General features: G+C 27.8%; 1 protein-coding gene across 1 annotated transcript in view; it reads left to right on the top strand.

Moving 5' to 3' along the window:
• Positions 1–1399: 1399 nt before the first annotated feature.
• LOC103573642 (gamma-aminobutyric acid type B receptor subunit 2) overlaps positions 1400–22745 on the top strand; it is a 51085-nt gene continuing 29739 nt past the window's right edge. The window contains exon 1 of the mRNA XM_053741722.1: positions 1400–2323. Within this exon, the coding sequence (XP_053597697.1) occupies positions 1400–2323 (924 nt within the window). The remainder of the gene's footprint in view (positions 2324–22745) is intronic.

The following is a 22745-nucleotide window of genomic DNA, read 5'->3' as shown; positions in this document are numbered from 1 at the left end:
ACAATGCTTTGCTTGGTTATAGTAATGAAGAAACGCGCGGGAGTGTTTAGCTAAACAACACAAATTTTGTGTTAATTTTCGAATAACACAGAAATGTGTTACATTACAGATTTTCTAATCATTTAACATAAAAAATCAGTCAAAGTAAAATAAGACAAACGGTTCGCGTTAAATTAACAGATTTCTGTGTTGAAAATCAACACAAAAAATTTAACCAAATTTTTTAACACAAATACACAAAATTTCCAATTGTGTAAAAAGGTATTTGTAAACAATTGGATGGTCTACAATTTGGTATTTCGTAAAAATAATGTAGAGTTGAGATTTTCTGAGTTATACTAAGGTTTAAAACTTAAAAACAGCGTGTACTAAATTTAATGGATTTTTATGGCAAAAGTACTGATAATAGGAAGAAAGTTGTAAGAAGTTTTTTTGTAGAAAATTTACTGTCTACAATTTTGTATTTAGTAAAAAATTACGTAAAGTCAGTAGTTGTTGAGTTATGCGCTGAACAGTTGATAACTCTAATTATTGAAAAAGTAAATGAAAATAATACTTGGCACCAAATAGAGTGCAATTAGTAAAGTGATAGTAAATTTTACAATTAGCCTTAAAAAAAAAAAGTTGTTAGAGCGTAAAATTTTAATTATTAAAACATAAAATTATTTTCTATTGTGCAAAATTTTTCTATAATAAATGTTATCATTGTGAGTGTTGGGATTATACCTCAATCACAAGATTTAAAAAGATAAAATCGCGAGGCTTATTGGATAAAATGGCTTTTACCCAAGTCTGACAATAGATGATTTTACTACTCGACCGGCTGGGCTGACTTAGTACGTTCTGCTCTACTCAAACAATGGAATTAATTTTAGGAGCTCGTAAATTTTTTTTTTACACTCTCAATACTAAAACTTACAATGGGAATCTTCACTAACCAGCTGGCTGACCTTATTGAGACGTTCAAGTACTTTTCAAAAGACCATTCTACTCAGAAAAAATTATTATTATTATTTAAATAATTAATAAGTTAATAAAAAATTTTAAAAGTTTTTTTATTTGTTTAATTATCTACTCGATTGGCCATCTCTTTATAGTTATTGGCGATAAGTAAATATTATTAATAACGATTGGAAGGCTAATTAAATTTCCTATAACTTTGGTCTTTGTAAGCAATAGCATAAAAAGTTGAAGAAATAATGAGAAGTAGACTCCTCATTATTTCTTTATTCTAAAGTTTCAAGATAAAATTGAATTAAAAATTAATTTTTTTTTCGAAACTTTTAATGAATTTCGAGCTCAAAAACCACCAAAAGTAAAAAAAAAAATTTATGTTACAGATGTACAAGTTGAAATTCGAAGCATCAAAATCAAGTCGTCGAATAAACGACGACTGACTATGTCGTCAGATCATCGTGGATACCATCTTCACCACCTTCACCACAATCTCCAATTACCCTTACAATCAGTCAGCCATCAGTTCATTAAATTATTCATCTTGCTGCTTCTCGCATCAATAAATTACGCTGACTACAACAAAACTATTATTACATCTTCAACTACTGCTGGTTCTACAACAGCAGCAGTAACTAATAATAATAATAATAATAATCCATCTTGGAATTCAAACAAAACCCAATTAATCACCAAGAACTTAGACTTAACAGACAATTATTACTATAAAGCAGCTGAGAATTCAATAACAATCCTTAAACGAGTTATTAAAGACTCTTCAAATGTCGTAAGGTATGACAACAATCTCCAATCTACACTCAAGTTCACTACTATAACTTCGACCTCAACCCCAACCCCATCTCTAACTCAAGCTCAAGCTATATCAGAATGCACGTCTATTGATTGCGGATATGATAAATCAGCTCCAACTCAATCTTCAACTCAATTTCCATCGCCAACTTCAACTCCAAGTGAGACAAATAATTTAACTCTTGACTCAAAAGTACTCTCGACAAGTGAAACCGTAACATATAATGACCCGGCGACAACAAAATCCAGATATAAAAATAAAAAAAAAGTAAAGTTATCAACAAGTTTGAATTTAGCGAGTGACATAGCTCGTGGCTATCGTGACAATGTGGGTGTTGATGATAAAAATGATACAGGGTTAGAAGGAAATAAAAGTTTTAATGGAAGTAGTGATAAATTAGAGGTGACTATTTTAGGGCTATTTGAACTCTCACGTGGAAATGAAGCACGTCCGGAGGGATTCAGTGAATTCCAGGCTGCTAAGCTGGCTATCGATCGCATTAATCAGATGGAAATGTTGGACAAATTTCGACTGAAGCTCATTCACAACGATACTAAGGTAAACGTTACACGTTATGTAAATACAAAGTGTTTGTTCACCGCGAAGGTTCTTAAGCCCTCTTGAGTGTTAACTTGCAAATTAAATCGACTTTTTTAGCGCTTAATTTTTTAATTGGAGGCGAGGTTCAAAGGCTAGCGGTGAACTCAGTATCAGTAGTAGCTACAAGCTTAGAATACATTTTTTGTAGAGAATTTCATGCTCTATTACTTCAGATTTTGTAAAAAAATATGTCAAGTTCATATTTTTTTAACTATTGAGATTTAACGAATTGTTCGTAAGTTTTTGAATAATTACAAAATTTTTTTTTAACGACTTAATGTTGTAATAGATTTTTGAATATTTCAAATTATTTTCAGGTAAATAGAGCTGACACAAATCTACGAAAAAATGATTTTTGGTTAATTTTAAAACCAAGCTTTCCATTGAGTAAAAATTGAATATTTTAAAACTGACTAAAATTTTCTCGATTCGAATTTTGTAATTTATCTGATGCAGAAAAAATTGTGATTCATTATGAATTAAATTCTGAATCATAATGAAATTCATAATTAGACACGAATATGAATTGGTTTTAAAATCAATCCAACTTAAGAATAGCGTGAAATAGTTGGAGAAAAAACGGTATTATAATTTTTGAATTCTAGTGTGACTTAATAATGTTGTACACGGAAATGAGAGGATTTATATCAAGATGTAATTAAATTTGGATACTATGATGAGCTCATTCCAATTTCGCTCCGATATTACACGAGTTATGATTCTTTAATTATTATCATTAGTACAAATTCTACTTTTGTATAATATTAGTTTATAAACGTATCAAACATGAGAAAAATTTAATAAAATTATAATGAGTTCCCTGGTTAAAAATACTGATTGAAAAGACTTGAAAATGATGAAATTTGAATTCTATTCAATAATTTCAATTCTTTTGTTTGTATATCAATATATATTTTGCATGGGGTGGCCGCTTCTCAATTCTTTTCAATCAGTATTTTTAACCAGGGTTTATTTTCCATTGCTGAGGAAGGGCCAATTGATAAAAGGTTACAAATAAATCGAAAACTCGAATAATTTTAAAATTGACTAATAATATTAAAAGATATGAATAATTCAAAAGGATTCGAATTATTCGATTCGAACCCAATTCGCACATCCCTAACAGAGCATTAAAGTAAAAGTTAAAATTTTCCACTTTGATATCCAAAAAAATTTTTTTTTAATTTATAAATTACAAATTCGAATTTTCCACTCAAAAAAATTTTTTTATTTAGAAATGTTTGTAGTTTTAGTAGAGATTTATTCGTAATATTTTTTCGTTTAGTCTATTGTAATATAAGTCTTTTATCGTGTTGATCACCCTCATTCTCATTAAATTGACGCCTCGGGCGCGTAATTTTTTGTGCGTTAAATTAGAGAGCAAAATATAGGTTTTATGTTTTTTTTTTTTTTTTTCATGTTTTATTATCATTCTTTCGCTCCCTCATTTCCATTTCGTACACAATGATGTATAAATTTTTATCAAGTTAAATTTCTAAGTATACAGTAAATTGTAACATTTGTAAGCAATAAATTCTCATCATGCACTGATTTCACGAATAAATTTTTATCTTCACACTTTTTGTAATATATAATAGAAGTGATAAAAAGAAAAATTTATCTTTGTATACATATGAAAATATAAATAGAAATGAGAATCATTAAATATCTGCATTCGACTGGAATGCGAAGATATAAAAAATAAAACCATTCGAACTTATTTTTTTTACTGTACTGCTTTTTTTTTGCTTATTGATTTTGAATATCACAAGAAATGGTAAATACAATACTTCTGTGACTAAACAATAAAAATATTCAGTTTTTCTCTACAATTTCATTTAATGTTCGGCAAAAATAAAAAAATAATAAACAAATTTGGAGAACTATGACCTTTACTTATAAATTATACTTTTTCGTTCGAAACCTTGTTTTTTGTACTCTTCATACACGTAAAAAAAAGTAAACAAAAATTATTATGTGGTAAGTAACCCGAAACCACTAATGGAATCCCATAGCTTTTACTTTTGACAAAAGTTGAAAATTACTATTCCATGCCCGTGTAAAAAAAATTGTTAAAAAAAACTTGAAAAGTGTTGACAATTCTAAACTTCAAAATGCGATATAATGACGAACTATTTTTTGAACTTTTTTCAAACTTTTGAAACTAAAACAAAAAGTGTTCAGAAGCAGTTCAAAATTAGCTTTTTCTAAATGTATTTTGCACTTAAAAAAATTACAAAAAGTTTTCAAATGAGTCAAAAACGATAATTTGTGATATTTAGTCAATTATTTTTTCTTTGTATTTTCAGAAGTTTAAAAATTTTTTTCATTGCGACACATTTTGAAATTTAGAATAGTCAACTCTTTTAATTTTTTTTCAATGATTTTTTTACACCGGTAAGTAAAATCTAACATTTTACTTATAGAATGGGATGCACTAATGTTATCATAAATTAAAAACTACTAAGCGTTAATATCTTTAACTTGTGGAACAGAAATTTCTTACTTGTGCTAAAAGTAAAAGCTATCGAATCCATAAATGATTTCGGGTTACTTCCCTTATAATTATAACTAAATTATGAGATCCGGTTTTTTCCATGTACTTTAATATTTTACAATTTTTTTCGCGTGCCGATAGATTGTAAATTCAATCAATAATGTTTTCCTCGTGAAACGTCTTTAAATTTATTTTTCAAGTAATAATAATAATAATGAAAGTAGATAATAATAATAATAATTAAAGTAGGTTGTAGATTTTTCAGTAAACTTAGTTCTAGTTTTTAATATATTCTATAAATTGCTGTTTCTAGTATTATAATACTTTCCGTTTGAATCAATCCCAATACGATCACACAAATACTATGGAGAAAACCATTACCCATTTTATATATGAGAATACATGTATTACATCGTTCTTTGTCTGTATTTATTTACCCTAAGAATAATACGCATATCCCTATTTTGGAGTTTTTTTAAAATGTCTACTTTATTTTGGCTAAAATTTAGCATCAACAAACTATAATAGTCTAGATGTGGCGCCACTGTGCTTTTACAAATAATACTATTGGTGCAGCTACTAACATAACCCAAGTCGAAATATTAAACGTAAATTGAACGTTTTGAACGTAAATTGAACGTTTCGAACATTAAAAACTCAATTTGACAGCTTCTAATTTATTTCAAATGTAGATTGGAGTATCATGAATCAAAAACGTAATTAAAACCTATTTAGACTTACAATAAGAAACATAACCATACCAAACAATTTTTTTTCATCAATTTTGTACTCGTGCATTATAATCACGTCAATTCTTTAAAATTTTTTCGTCTGCTTTTCTGGCTCTTAAATAAAACATTTATATTTTGAAAAAATAATTTTTTCAGTTTCATATTTCTATCTTTAACACTATATATTTATCTGTTCATATATTATGATATCAAGGTTATGAAAATTGTGAATACAGTAAAGAACCAATTTTACAGAATACAGAAAGTACCAATTTTTTACGAATCAAATAAAAAAAAATTGTTGAATATACTTTCAAAACGTTTAAAACGTTCAATTTACGTCTAATATTTTGAATCGGGTAAGCCTGTGAAATAATATCGATTTTGTTTGTTCATAAAAAAGAAAATGTTAAAAGCGAATGTAGAGCTATTTTACATTAATAATCTGAATAGTAAATTTATCACACATAGAGGATTTAAATTTTCCGTGACTAAACATCAATGAGCATCATGAATTTATCATTGTATAAATTATACAATTGCATCCATCACGATTTGACGGTACTATGAGCATCACGGTGGTATTAATATTATATAAATTAGCGCATAGAGTGTTATCCTGTAAATTACGTTTCACCCTTTGACTGACAGTTGTTAAGTCAAATCTTGATGTAATATGTTCGTGTACATACATAATTATAATTATACATGGATCAAGTAATCAAACATATTGGATATAAATGCTCTGCATATTTCAATAATGTTTGGTGAAAATTCGGTATTTGAACACGGACCTGTGTCTGATAATCGAATAATCATACAATTATTTGATAAGCACTTGCACTTTATGCACTCTATGCATTATGAAATATTGTCACTCGAACTATATAATCCGATATTTCGAACGTTGATAATCGTTTTACCGGAAAAGCTCTTCTGCAACGACATTTTGTACAAGTGCATAAATATATTTGTGTTTATTGTTTTAATTTAAGGGCTGATCCCTGATCACTTTAACTGTCAGATCTTATACAAGGTTCTTATTCTATTATTCAAGATGACATCTCAAGTGACATTGGGGTTCTCGAGCGAAGTTGTTGAGTACGGATTTAATGACAGTAGTCATAATTTATTCTTTAAGTGATTCAAATAAATTAACTCCTTGTTCCTCTCAATTCAAATTAAATTCTAAGTTTATTTTCATCTTATAAATATTTTATTTTTAAAAAGTTTAATTGAATATTTGTAAAATAGTAATTTTTTGAATTTTTACATAAAATTTTTTAAAAAATTATTTCAGGACAAAATGGACCTTTTAAAATTTTTCATATATACGGTTGCTTATAACGAATTCGAATTATATATTTCTGTTATTCAAATTTAATGAGAATCTGAGGAGGAAGTGATCGTAGACGTATTAAAAAAATACAACTAATTCTGATTATTTAGAGAGTAAAGAAAAACTTTAATTTACAAGTAAACGAACCTCTAGTCTGAATTCATGAATGCGGGAGATGAAAAGTTTGTTTGAGGACTTGTTTATCAAGTTTTATTCCAACAATACTGTATTTAATTTTTTTCTGTAATTTATTTTTTATCCTTTTCCGTTATTCTCATTCTTAGCGTTAGTCTTTTTATTGTTTTTCCTTCTACGAAAACGGAATACGCTAACGCGGATCTGAGCTAAGGGGTATAACTCATAAAAAGATTCTTGAAACTTTTCTTACCTTATTTAATTCTTTCTTTCTCTACATTACTCTGAGCAAAAATAGTATTCAGTTAGTTAAATAATGTTACTCGAGGGTTATACAATTATATGGCTGAAAAATTTATCATATCAAGAAAATATTGCTTCTTATTATAATCTTATAATCCACATTGACTACGTGTTTAGTTTTCAAGTGAAAAATATATTTTATATTAGGGCTTGTACTGACGCTTTCGTGAGTTTTTTTAACGAGATTTTTTACCACCATATACTACATTAATATTTGTTATCATAACTTTTTTCAGATTAACTTTTAAATTCGTAAATTTATTATGATTATTACTTAATTTTTTTTGTCCTTTTTCTTCTATATTAATGTTGAGGATAATCCGATATTTATTATTTTATGGGTTTTGTTCTGTATGACAAATATTTTTATAAAATAATTATTTCGGAGGCTGTGACACTATTTTTTGGAATAAAATAGTTTTTTAAAATTGAGTTTTTAATTACTGCGAGTTTTTACAGATTTCAGAAAGAAAAAAGAAAAATTTAAGAATTCAAGGTATAACCGCGCCCTTAAATTATCCAAACAAATTTTTTTGAATTCCAACTTTCTTAAGACAAAAGACTTTAACTTCCTGCTAAGAAAGTTGTAAATTTTAAAAAATTCGGGAAGTTATTGTTTTTAACCCGATTTTTGAAAACTGAGTTTTCGTCAGCCCTTACGGAAAGAAACTATGATGGACACTTAGGAACACTATTGAAAATTCATTAGTGTTGATAAGTGTTGTACTAGTGACCATTAGTACTCTGACTAGTGAATCTTATGACATTATTAGAAGTGATTAGTGGTAGATAGTGCTGTATTAGTGTTCATTACTACTAAACACTACAAACAGTACTCTAAATACTGAGTCTTGCAGCACTATTAGAAGTGGTTAGTGTTGAATAGCGTTTTATTAGTGATCATTAGTGACCATTAGTACTCTAACCATTGAATCTTAACAACAGTTAGATGTAATTAGTAGTGGATAGTGTTGTATTAGTTTTCATTAGTCGGAGTACTAATGGATCTTACAACACTATTGGAAGTGGTTAGTTTTAAATAATGTTCTATTAGTATTCATTAGTACTCTGGGTAATGAATCTTGCAACACTATTGGAAGTGATTAGCGTTCAATAGCGTTTTATTAGTAATTATTGGTAGTCTCCTTACGGAAAGAAACTATGATGGACACTTATGATCACTATTGAAAATTCATTAGTGTTGATAAGTGTTTTATTAGTGATCACTAGGGACCATTAGTACTCTAACCATTGAATCTTACAACAGTTAGATGTGATTAGTAGTGGATAGTGTTGTATTAGTGTTCATTACTACTAAACACTACAAACAGTACTCTAAATACTGAGTCTTGCAGCACTATTAGAAGTGGTTAGTGTTGAATAGCGTTTTATTAGTGATCATTAGTGACCATTAGTACTCTAACCATTGAATCTTAACAACAGTTAGATGTGATTAGTAGTGGATAGTGTTGTATTAGTTTTCATTAGTCGGAGTACTAATGGATCTTACAACACTATTGGAAGTGGTTAGTTTTGACTAATGCTCTATTAGTGTTCATTAGTACTCTGGCTAAGCAATCTTACTGCATTTTTAGAAGTGATTAGTGTTGTATTTGTGACCATTAGTACTCCAAATACTGAGTCTGGCAGCACTATTGGAAGCAATTAGTGTTGAATAGCGTTTTAGCGGAAGTGACAAGTGCTGATCAGGTTTCAATAATGTTCATTAGTAATTCGGAAAGTCGGTACTACTCTGCTGTGAAATTCAAATTAATGACACTAAACACACTAATGGCACAAAACGCACCAATGACACTAAACTATTAGTGCGCGAAAAAACTAAAGCATTTGTGTTTCTCATTAGTACTGACTAGTTCTTTTCCATAAGGATGTCGATGTTTTAAAGTCCTAGGAAGATATTCCTAGCATTTTTAGAATGATTATGATGTCCGATTGTCTGAATGTATGAGTGAGTCTATTGATTTAAACTCTTTTCGCTCTTGCGAGAAAGATGTATGTACTCGTTCTCGTTGAGAATATATCATAACCTAAAACTAGTGTTGCCAATACAAGCATACCGCAAACTCTCGTTTTAATCCTATGTATCGAAAATACCTATTTATATTATTTTGTTCAATCGTTCAACAATTGTGTGCAAAATTTTTGTTTCTTTTTTTATTAAAATTATTGTGTAATGTAGATATTGTATATTATCGGTATTCTAATCAATTTTACTTAAAATCTTTTACATCGATTATTAAATCAAATACATTAAGTAAATATAGTTAATATATATCAATATTGATTAGATGCATCGATTTATTTTTATTCGAATAATAGATAAAAAAATTTTCATACATTAATAATTCAACATTTTTCAAAATATTATTTTAATTTATTTTTACTGGTAAATGAATATTTTATTTTAATTAAAAAATTTTCATTACGAGTACTAATTTTAAATTTTAATTTTACTTTAATTTCTTTCTATGACTAATCCGATTACATTTTTTTTTTTTTATCAATTAGTACCTCCTATTATTCCAGAAAATTCCACATAATTATTCCGGCTTCCTAATTAAATTCCACGATTATTAAAGTTTAAATAATTGCAAAGCTTGCCATGCAATAATAGTTCAAGAGTGGCCTGGTGTCACAATTCTTGAGTTTCTCATTCTACGAAATAATATTTTCACCACATAATTGATCATTAGTTAGACTCGGGAACACAATAATTATACACCGTCTTGACATTGCCATCGCTCATTACCGTTACTCAAATATTATACTTACTATTTTCACCTTACTTCCGCTTTTCTGCACTGTCCCTCAACAAATCAACAACTTGAAATAATAATTATTTACGTCTGTTTTCATTATATATAAATCATTAGAACACAAATTATTTATTTATGTACTCGAGTCTCGAGCAACTTCTCATCCTCTACACTGAAACTTTAATTACAAATTCTTAAATATATTTTCCCTTATCACGCTATAAGAATTTAATTGACTAACTTTTAAAGCATTTGTATTACACACCATTTACTTTTATTCAATTTATGCTCAACGTCTGGTAATTGTTATCCGAATTTTAATGCACTGTTAATTCGATTAAATTAAATAACAAATAATTAAACTTAAATGTTAAAGAGTATTAAACAATTTAACTTATGAATTTATTAAACATTTATAATAAATTTCTAAAATTACAGTTTAAGCTTTTATGTTTAAAGATTTTTCCCCCGAAGGCCTGTTTTCATTGTAGAAACTGTAATTTTTTAACTGCTCTTTTTTCCGTGTTGTTGAACTTTTTTATCAAAAACCTGGACCGGGAAAAATCTGTATTGTAAAAAGTATTAAGAAAATCACATATTTGTTGCAGAGTAGTATTTTGATAAGTCAGAAAAATAATTCTATGTAGTTTATTAAACAAAGTTATTTTTCAGAGAATATTTTAATAAAATTTCATGAAAAGTTACTAAAACAAATTGCTTAATTCTCAAAAATATTTTTGGGTAATTTTTACTATAAAATTCTTACACAGAAAAAAATAATTTCTTGGCGCAAGAAATATTTTTTTATTATGAATTGAAGATAAAAATTTTTCTTGGCTCAAGAATTTTTTTATCGCCTGAAAAATTTTTTTCTTGTTCTAAGAAAATTTTTTCTCACCCCAAAAAAATTTTTGTTTTCACTTTATAATATAAAAAATTTCTTGGGTCAAGTAAAATTCTCTTAGAACAAGAAAAAATTTTTTGCGCCAAGAAATCCTTTTTTTCTGTGTAGCGTATACGTTCGCAAAAAGCGATATCAAAGTAAACATATTTTTTATACTGATGCGAAAGTGGAATTAGTTTACTTCACTCGACTACCATGGAAAAGAGTGAAATAGGTGATTTTCAAATAAACCGTTTAGATAAAGACCCAAATTATTAAAAAAAATATTTCTTTCGATGTGTAAAGTTATTGTTTATCGAATGAAATGCTTCTCGTTCGAGAATTTCAGTTAATATCAATAATATAATTTTTCTTCATGTAATTTTAAGTATATGTAGTCGTATCAGATTACACTAGTAATGTTAGTCGGATGTAATTTGAGTATAATGATCTTTATCGGAAATAGATACGCTTTAGTAGCAATATCACCCAGACTTGTCAATAAACCTCGCGACTAAATGTTTTTGAAGAAAAACAATTACTTTGTTTCACTAAAATAGTGACTCATTCTGTCATGAATTCTCTAATAAATTGAGGCAAAAAGTAACTTTTTTAAAAGTAGTAAACATTCTTAAGCTAAGAAATTATTTTATTGCAAATTTGCAATAAATAAATGGCTTGATACAATAAGTCCTTCTTTTGCTGAAAAAGAATTATCTTAGCAAATAAACCAGTATCGTGACAGACACGATAAAGTATTCTAACTGTCACCGTCACGATACTCGTTCTCGTTTAGCTATTTGGAGGTTAGTGTCAGTAGCGATACGTAAAGTGCTGCTATCAATTCAGATCGGTGATTGGGATAAGAATGGGTCACAACAGAAGCTATCTAGATCGCGACAGTTAGCTATATACAGATCCCTCTCTCCAGGATACGTGCGTCAAGAACCATTAGATCGTTCTAATGACAATAGTTACTTTTCAGTGTAGTTTAACTTAAATTAGAATTAAACACTTTCTTCAAATAGGAACTAATTTCTCTAAACTAAGGTAGTTAGTGGCTTGAATGCGTTTTCTTTTGATTATTACAAGTTTTGATAGCTTACTACTAAAATAATTCCGAATCGAATGATACTGAAACGAAAAAATGAGCAATCCATGCCGATCTAAAAATATTCAATTTTGAAAAATGAATTTTTCAGAATCTTATACATTGCATTTTACATAGTATCGAAAATTTCATATACGTATTTGGTTATAATTAACACATGTTATGAAAAACTAAGTTAATGTTCAACAACATCTACATGGACAGAAAATTATAGTAACTGTTCCTAGTACGTTTATGAAATATCATTCTATACTGTTATGGTAATGATTACTTGGGATTATGGGATATAGACCCATACTTTCTGGGAAAAGTTTCCATAAGTATGGGAACAATTCCTATCATTATGGTAACAGTTTCCATATCGCATGTGAAAGAATCATGGTAATGATTACCATACTCATAGGAATAGTTCCCACAAGCAAATAGTAACCGGTCCTATAACCACATTGTAATGGTTTCTAAGTGTATATGGGAATAAGCCCTATATATTATTGTAAACATAACTATAATATTATGTTAATGGTTACCATAATATTATAGTAATCATTCCCATAATGTATGGAAATTATTACCATGATATTATGGTAACGATTAACATAATATTATGGAAATAGTTATTATAATAGTATGGGAATGGTTACTATATTATCATGGTAATAATTCCCATAATATTTAGAAATTATAATAATTTTTTTTTTTTGTAAGAAGCGTTTTTTTTGTATATTACAAAATTTTAAGTACCATAGTATTAATTTTAATTACCATAATATTGTAGTAATCATAACCATAATATTATGGTAACCATTTCCATAATATTATGGTAACCATAATCATAGTTACATGGTAACGATTACCATGATTCCATAGGAACTATTCCGATACCATATGGGAATTATACCCATAATTATAGGAATGATTACCATAATATATATGGGTGCCGTTCCTATAATCAACATTTGAAAAAAACCGGTTACCATGCAGTATGGGAACCATTCCCATAATATATTGTAACTGTTACCATAATTTTCTCTCCGTGTAATAAATTAAAAAAAGAAAAAAAGGATGATTCGTAGTTACAACACAGTTTCTTAGTTATTATTTGATAATTGATGAAAAATTTATCTCTTTGAAGAATCAGAAGGGATATACTAAAAACCAGTTTATATATATGAAGCCCGCATGCGCTAGAATTTTTTAAAAATTCAATTTTCGGTTGATAAATAATAGATTCTATTGACTGCACTACATATTCTCTAACATTAACTTTTTGCTTTGACTATCAAACACCAGCTACTTTAAAAGACGAATAATTTATTGATCCAAAAAAGTTACTTTTTTTCAAATTTTTTATTCAGTGTAGCTTTCACCCCAAAGTAAATTTAATTCACCCAAGTTTAAAATTGAAAAATCATAAAATCAGGTATCTTAGAAAAAAAAAAATTAGGAAAAGTTGCTTAACAAATATTCCAAGAAAGTATTTGAAAAATACATTGGAAAATAGCTTTTCAAGGAAATTTCCGAAAATGTTAGCCTATAAAAAAAAGTTATTTTAAATTTTGCACGATAATTTTGCGGTATTCTAAATCATTTCCACTTAATAAAATAATTATGTCGATAAAAAATTAAATAAATGAATTTAAAATGAAGTAATCACACGTAATTTGATATATAAAAGGCTCTTACCAAAATTCAATCTACTTAATCTGTCAATTTTCATGCTTAGTACGTAAGCTTTCTTATTCTGATGTGCGATAATCCTCTTTTACCCTATACTATATATGTTATCTATTTACAATTAGAAACAAACTTTCGTTTGATCATTTAACCGTTTAAAAATAAATTCTGAAGTAAAGAGATTCTCTATCTTTAGATTACCAAACTATAACTTTGTTATAAAATAAAACGATAATAATAAAGTTATTGACTCTTTAATAGATTTTCGGAGAAGTTATTTTCGATGTACTGTAGGAAATCAGTTTTTGAAATAATTTATTTTCATAGCTAAAACATCAGACGAATGAATTAATTTTGTCAACGGTCTGTAAAGATTATAATTAATTATTAATAACGATTGTGCTGGTAGTAATTAAAAACTCATTTGTAGTAGTATAATCGCTCGTTGTTGAGGTTTTGAAGTAGTTGATGTAAAATATTAATCTTTATATAAATTATTATAGTTTTCAAAAGTAGCTGTGTCATTAAAAGCGACAGTAAGGGCCATTAAAAACTTAGGGCTTTTGATTACACTTCGTTCCACAGGATATTAATTTTTTAAGACATCGTGTTGAGTTATTGAAGCAGAAGGCACTTAAGTATACTTTTTGGGTAATGAAAAATTTCAATAAGTCGTTTTTTGAGATAATCATTAACAATTGTCATTTTTACGTAGTTTATTTAATTGGCAATTTTTTAGTAACTTCAGAAAATAAGTAGACATAATATGTAGTCATTTAACAGGAAATTTAATTCTCTGTAATTTTGGTTTTAATAAAAAAAACTGTAGCATCGATAGTTTGGAAAATAGAGGCATTCAATGTAAAAAATTTAGGATGTTAAAAAATAGTGTCTTATACATCATGTGAAATCGGTAGGGGAGAGTGGGGTCTATTGAACCAAAAATACTTTGACAATTTTTTTTTATATGAATAAAAGCAAAATGATAACTTTTTCTATTACAAAATTATAATTAATTATATAGACTATCATTTTTCATAAGCACATAACTTAACAAATGATGAAAATTTTCAATAAATACGAAATTGTACAACTGCATCAAATGGTTTAAGAGTATTAGAACCACAAACGAATGACTTGAATGAATAATTTACTATTCATTACAGTTTAAAACTAAAATTACAACACTTCTAATAATATTTATTATTTTATTTAACATTATATGTTATAACAATCTCTTTTAAAACTTCTGTTAATATAATTATTTTTTTTCTTGGTTAGTTTCGCTTGTTTTCACATTCTGTCAAGATGCGCGCGCATATTTGATGCTCACAGCGTGATTCGTGTGGTTCAACCGTCCCCGAGAGTACTGGTTCAATTGACCCCATATGATTTTATTGAAATAATTAGTTTTAAAAAAAATATTCAAGAACTATTTTACTAGAAGTAAAGTTAGAAATTTATGACTAACATATGTAAGAAGGTATTACAAAAAAAATTTTAAGATTACATTTGAAAATTAAAAAATTATTAAATAATTTGTCAAGAGCTGAAAAACAAAGTTCAGATGCCTAAAAACACAAAAACTTGAATTTTTTAAAATTAAATCATCATATTGGTTCCAAATTTAGGTCAGACTGAAGTTTAGTGTATTAAAATATAATTCCAACAGGATGACTCATTTGTCTATTTTTTTCGATTTTTTAAGCTTACTGGTTCAATTGCCCCGTGCTTCAATTGACCCCACTCTCCCCTACTATACTCGATGTCACTATATGCATACAATAGTTTCTGTAATGAATGCACAAAGAAAAACGCAATTAAATGTCCAAAGTCGGACTCATGTAGCCAGAGTTATTAAAATGATTTATTTTATTATTATTAATAAAGATTCATGCTTCATAAAGTTGGATACTTTGTTTAATATTATTCACTTGAAAAAACTTAGTTCGCAATAAAAAAAAAAGTGTCGTATCAATTAGAAGACATATGTAAAGTTATAAAATTCAACTGACGTTGCCTTGATCTACGCATGCGTGCTCTGATTAAACAACTGAATTCAACCACATTTCAAGTTTTAATTCTATCATATTATGTCAAATTCTGCAAAACAGAATTCAACTGGATTGAAAATTTGAATTTGAATCAAACAGAATAAAAGCGATTTAAAAATTTCAAATTCATTTTAATTTGGATAAATTCTAGTTTTCCTGCCGAATTAGACAGAATTCATTTTGAAGTTAGGTACCTAATTAACAGAATTTATCTGAATTAAATAGAATTAAAAATTTAATGCTGTTTAATTCGATCGAATTCAGTTGTTTAATCAGGGAGCGCTTAGAAATTAAATGCGCATGTGCAGTTCAGAGATTTTGGTTATGTTGGTAAGGCAGCTAAATTTGTAGTGACGTCATTAAAGATATTAAACCACCCGTTTGACCAATTGGAGAGAATTGTATTTTAATATAAAATTTTATGAGACTTAAGCCAATTAGCAACGTGTTCTTCGGCATGTGTTACATAAAATAATTTATTTAAAAAATAATAAACTATTTTATAAACTTGAAACCGAACAAATCTTTTTGAAAATAAAGATTATTTATTTGATCGACATTTAAGTAACTATCCAAGAGAAGTAGAGATTTTTCGTAGTCACTGGAAAACTTATTAAATTTTTTACAAAAGTAGTTTTAATAAGAAAAAATAAATTCAATCGTTAAAACGATACAGCCATTTAGTTTCAGACAAAAAATCTACGCTACTTTAAATTTGAAAACTGTTTCAATGGGTGGTAACTTTTGAACTTTGAATTTCAGGTTATTTTTCAATTAAATAAGAATTGTAGCTATCAAATTTTTTTCTAATGTCTTGATTAAACATATATTTAATCAGTTAAAACTAAAAAAAAAAAACAAAAAATATTATTTAAAAATCACCAGATAAATGCTGATTTAGCAAAAAGGTATGATATCAATTTTCTCTTCATATTAAAAATAAAAAATTGCTGTATCAGCTTACCAACATCATTCTCTAGGGTCATTCATAAGACACTTGAAAAAAAATGTTCATTAAAAAAAGGGGATGTATTTTTACCCGATGAATATTTATAAAAAATTACTAATATAAAATTTCACCCCATAAATAAATTAAAAATAAAAATGATAAGTTAAATTTATTCAGTAGAAAAAAAAAACATTGAAATTTATCTCTATCAGGACGTGATAAAATATTGAAATAGAGTATGCAAATGGAATTAAATCCTTGGAGACAATTCGCATACTTTTCCCGATATTGGCCTTGTCCTTTTCAATCTAAAGTAGTTTAAAAAACAAAAAATTAAATAATAAAACGAACAGAATAAAAAACGGTTTTGTAAGAAAAAGAATTTGTCTTCAAAAAGAAAAAAAACTATGCGACTCGGTAAACGTGAGTCGTGACAATGGAAATTGATCGCCTTCAACGCGTCGTAACACATTTCAAAGCTTCGTATTACTTTCGCCTACCTTCAATTTACTTTTCATCATTTATCTCTACTTACTTATACACTATTTTTTTATTTTCTTAACTTTGATCCACTCAATTTATATATTTTTTTTTTTCTATTCTAAGAATTTAAAATTTCTGTGTTCGAAGTTCAATCCGAGTTTGAACTTAGAAATTTATGAAAAGAATATAAATTTTAGAGTTGAAAAAATAAAGTAATAAAAATAGCTTTGACGAAAAACATTAAGTTAATCTTAGTGTAAAGGAAGTTCAATAAAAATAGATTTTTCCGGAAACCACTTTGACCTCATCTGCAACGATTTCGAGTGAGTGTCTATGAATAAATTATCAGGCTTTATTTACCAAGCTTACAGAATTCTTCTTGACATTTCACCTGATCTTACAGCTTGTATATTCTTTTTCTCTATTTTATGCCAAGTACAACCTCTAAATTCCCTGGAATCCTTATCCACTTTTACCTTCTAATTTGCCTGTTTTTTATTTTTGCCAAAGTTGGTTTATTAACTTTTTAAAAAAAGTTTTATTCTTATTTTCAATGTAAACTCCGATTTTCATTAAAAAATACTTTGGAAACTTTAGGGAGTGTCACGTTCTCCAAATAAAAAAAAAGACGATTTGACTTTTTTGACTTGATTTTGACCAAATTAATTCGATTTATGCTACACTTCCTTCAACATGACTTTTTTAACTGAAAAATTAAAGTCACGTTGACTTGTATTTGACTCCAATGACGTAAAGTTAAGTCAACTGTTCAATCCAAGATAACATGACTTTAATTTCACTTATTTGGCGTTAATCGGTACTAAGAAAGACGATTTAGTCGAAAGCAAGTCAAAACCACGGTTGTCCAATTTCAAAACATAGTAAGGCCAAATTTTTTTAAATCGATTTTTGGTATTTTTAGTTCCAGTGGAGTCTTGTGAACATGATTCAATTAATACTTCAAAAATTTTATTTTTGTCACTGTGTTTTGAAATTGGGCAGCCAAACAGATGTGTTTTCACTCTGTTTGGCTGGTAGTGCAATTTTTTTTTAGTTTAGTGTAATAAGTGTGTTTAGTATGATTAATTTGAATTTCATAAAAGAGTAGTACCGACTATTCGGATTACTAATAAACATTATTGAAACCTGGTCATCACTTCCAAAAATATTGTAAGATTCACTAATCAGACTACTAATGATCACTACTAAAACGCTATTCAACACTAACCACTTCCAATAGTGCTGCAAAACTCAGTATTTGGAATACTAATGATCACAAATACAACACTAATCACTTCTACCAATGCTGCACGATTGCTTAGCTAGAGTACTAATGAATACTAATAGAGCATTAGTCAAAACTAACCACTTCCAATAGTATTGTAAGATCCATTACTACTCTGACTAATGAACACTAATACAACACTATCCACTACTAATCACATCTAACTGTTGTAAGATTCAATGGTTAGAGTACTAATGGTCACTAATGATCACTAATAAAACACTTATCAACGTTAATGAATTTTCAATAGTGTTCATAAGTGTCCATCATAGTTTCTTTCCGTAAGGAGACTACTAATAATTACTAATAAAACGCTATTGAACTCTAATCACTTCCAATAGTGTTGCAAAATTCATTACTCAGAGTACTAATGAATACTTAATAGAACATTATTTAAAACTAACCACTGCCAATAGTATTGTAAGATCCATTACTTCTCTGACTAATGAACACTAATACAACACTATCCACTACTAATCACATCTAACTGTTGTAAGATTCAATGGTTAGAGTACTAATGGTCCCTAATGATCACTAATAAAACACTTATCAACACTAATGAATTTTCAATAGTGTTCATAAGTGTCCATTAATTTCTTTCCGTAAGAAGTCTACTAATGATTACTAATAAAATGCTATTGAAAACTAATCACTTCCAATAGTGTTGCAAAATTCATTACTCAGAGTACTAATGAATACTTAATAGAACATTATTTAAAACTAACCACTGCCAATAGTGTTGTAAGATCCATTACTTCTCTGACTAATGAACACTAATACAACACTATCCACTACTAATCACATCTGACTGTTGTAAGATTCAATGGTTAGAGTACTAATGGTCACTAATGATCACTAATAAAACACTTATCAACACGATTGAATTTTCAATAGTGTTCATAAGTGACCTTTAGTTTCTGTAAGGGAGGTGTTTTAAATTAAAAACACTTCGATTACAGTGTATTCATATTTTAAAATATGCTTTTTATTCATGAAAAAACGAACTTAAGCTGGACTTGCTTTTGTCTGGCTAGATTTGCTTTACTTTGAATTGTTTAAACTTCTGCCAAAATCAAGGCAGTTTTTTGACACGGGTCATGATAGGAGTTGAAAATTTTTTTTTTATGTCAAATAATGATAAGTAAAATATTGTGACTATAGTAATTTTCACATTTTCCGATAAAAAAAAATCTTTTATTTTTTAACAATGACAGTAAGATGAGCTTATAATTATATTTTTAAGTCGGATATAAAAGGCGGATTTTCATAATCAAATATGAATTGACAGGATTTGCTGCAATCTCATCTTCTTCATAACCATTTTTATCCGACTTTTCAGTCTCATTCTATTGATTTAACGCTCATTTCTCTTGTATTTCATAACGCGTTTATCTTTACCATAAAATATTTTTTATTTCAGTGCTAAAAAAAAATCTGTTTTCATCCAATTAAATGTAAAACTAGAACATGAATAATTCTGAAAAAAATTTTCATCAGGACAATAGAAAATTTTATGATCCATTAGATGCAGCTAAAAAAAAGTCGAGCAATTAATGTGCTTGTAAGCGATGCAAAAAAAATTAGACATTGATTCCATAGTAGGAAAAAGGAAATGTTACAAACAAAAATAAAAAAATAGTCAGTCCATCTGAATTGTTGAACATAAAAGCAATCCTAAAATATTTTTTTCGTCTTTTCACTAGACAGACTGTCTTCCCTTTAGGGACACAATAATCGTCAAGCGAGAGACTTGCTACGAGATGAGAAAGAGGGAGTTGACGTTTTTCAATATCCGGCAATTTACCGATGAACAGCTATTTTAAGATACTTTTATAAAAATAAAAATAAAAATAAAAAATTAAACTTTTCAATAGAAAGAAAAAGTTTTACGATGATTAAAGTTTATAATTATGTTATTAAAAATTAATATTTTTTTATAAATCATTGCAAATTCATTTTTAACTTTAGATAGATGAGAGAAAATTGACAAATTTATTTATTATCAATATACAACTATTTTTATAAGCAGTCTGACACTGATAGAAGTATTTATTTGATATTAATGAATAAATTTATTTGAAACAGTTTTTCAGCCTTATTTAGTTGAAATAAGTATTGGTCTCAAATATAGATATATTAATAGTTACTAAATCTCACAATTGAGTGAAGATCGTTACAATATTTGACAAACAGCGTCACTTTCAGTTCATAATATCTTTCAGGGTGCGTTCCAATTACATTCACAACGCCACGCTCACTTGTATTTAGATGCGATTTCGAGGCGTTTTGAGCGTTGTGAACGCTTAGTGGAACGCACCCTCAGTACACTCCCTGATTAAACAACTGAATTCAAAATTTTAATTCTGTTTTATTCTGTCGAATTCCGCAAAACACAATTCAACTGAATTGAAAATTTGAATTTGAATTAAACAGAATAAAACCAAATTAAAAATTTCGAATTCGTTTTAATTCGGTTTAATTCAGATTCAGAACCAGAAATTGGATAATTATTTTCAAATTAATCAGAATTAAACTGAATGAAATTATTTAAGTTCGTCTTAATTTGGACCAATTCTGGGTTTTCTGCCGAATTGGACAAAATTCATTTTTAAGTTAGATACTGGATTAACAGAATTCATCTGAATTAAATAGAATTAAAAATTTAATACTTTTTAATTCAATCGAATATCAGTTGTTTAATCAAGGCTGTCATTACTAATCACATCTTACTGTTGTAACATTCAATGGTTAGAGTACTAATGGTCCCTAATGATCACTAATAAAACACTTATCAACACTAATGAATTTTCAATAGTGTTCATAAGTGTCCATCATAGTTTCTTTCCGTAAGGAGACTACCAATAATTACTAATAAAACGCTATTGAACACTAATCACTTCCAATAGTGTTGCAAGATTCATTACCCAGAGTACTAATGAATACTAATAGAACATTATTTAAAACTAACCATTGCCAATAGTGTTGTAAGATCCATTAGTACTCCGACTAATGAACACTAATGCAACACTATCCACTACTAATCACATCTAACTGTTGTAAGATTCAATGGTTAGAGTACTAATGGTCACTAATGATCACTAATAAAACACTTATCAACACTAATGAATTTTCAATGGTGTTCATAAGTGTTCATTAATTTCTTTCCGTATGGGGACTACTAATGATAATTAATAAAACACTATTCAACACTAACCACTTCCAATAGTGCTGCAAGACTCAGTAATTAGAGTACTAATGATCGCAAACACGATACTAATCACTTTTAACAATTTTTCAAGATTCATTACTCAGAGTACTAATGAACAATAATAGAATATTCAAAACTAACCACATCAAATAGTGTTGCAAGATCCATTAGTACTGCGACTAATGAAAACTAATACAACACTATCTAACACTAATCATATCCAACAGTGTTCTACTAATAAAACACTTATCAACACTAATGAATTTTTAATAGTGTTCATTAATATTCATCAGTTTTTTTTTTTCGTAAGGGATAATCTATCAAAAGTATATACAATATTTAAATATTCATAAGATTGATAAATCTATAAATCAATTTCAAAATATAATACCGCACAATAAATAAGAATTTTATGGTAATTAATAATGTATAGCTTCGATCACAAGCCATAAAATTTTTACAACACACATTATACGTTCTACGAGGATTGCGATAAAATTTATGGCGTAAATTTATAAATAATTATTAAACTTTTTTATTATTTTATTTTCTCATTATAAAATACCTCGAAAGCTCATGTTCAATTTTATCGACTATCAATTTATAATTTCACCATAAAAAATATAGTAATCGTAAAAAAATATTATCCGGTTTAATTTAGTAATAAAATATTTGTTTTTTCATTTACTTGTCCGATTCATCACTAACAACAAAAATCCATTGATTTTGTATTATTACTATGAAAGGGAAAAAATACAAAAATTGAAAATAAAAACTTTCAAACAAACAATTCAAAGTTTAATAAAAATAATAAATTATTTTTATTATCTTTTTGTTCAATATTATATAATTTCGGTTATTTTCTACAAATAGAACCGACCACGAATATTTCAAATGTTTAGAAGTTATTGAACCCTTACACGGAACAAAGAATAGGAAAAATTACAGTTT

The sequence above is a fragment of the Microplitis demolitor genome, chromosome 9 (genome assembly GCF_026212275.2).
Source record: "Microplitis demolitor isolate Queensland-Clemson2020A chromosome 9, iyMicDemo2.1a, whole genome shotgun sequence".
Lineage (NCBI taxonomy): Eukaryota > Metazoa > Arthropoda > Insecta > Hymenoptera > Braconidae > Microplitis > Microplitis demolitor.
The sequence above is the reverse complement of the archived record's forward strand: the minus strand, read 5'-3'. Positions and strand labels throughout refer to the sequence as shown.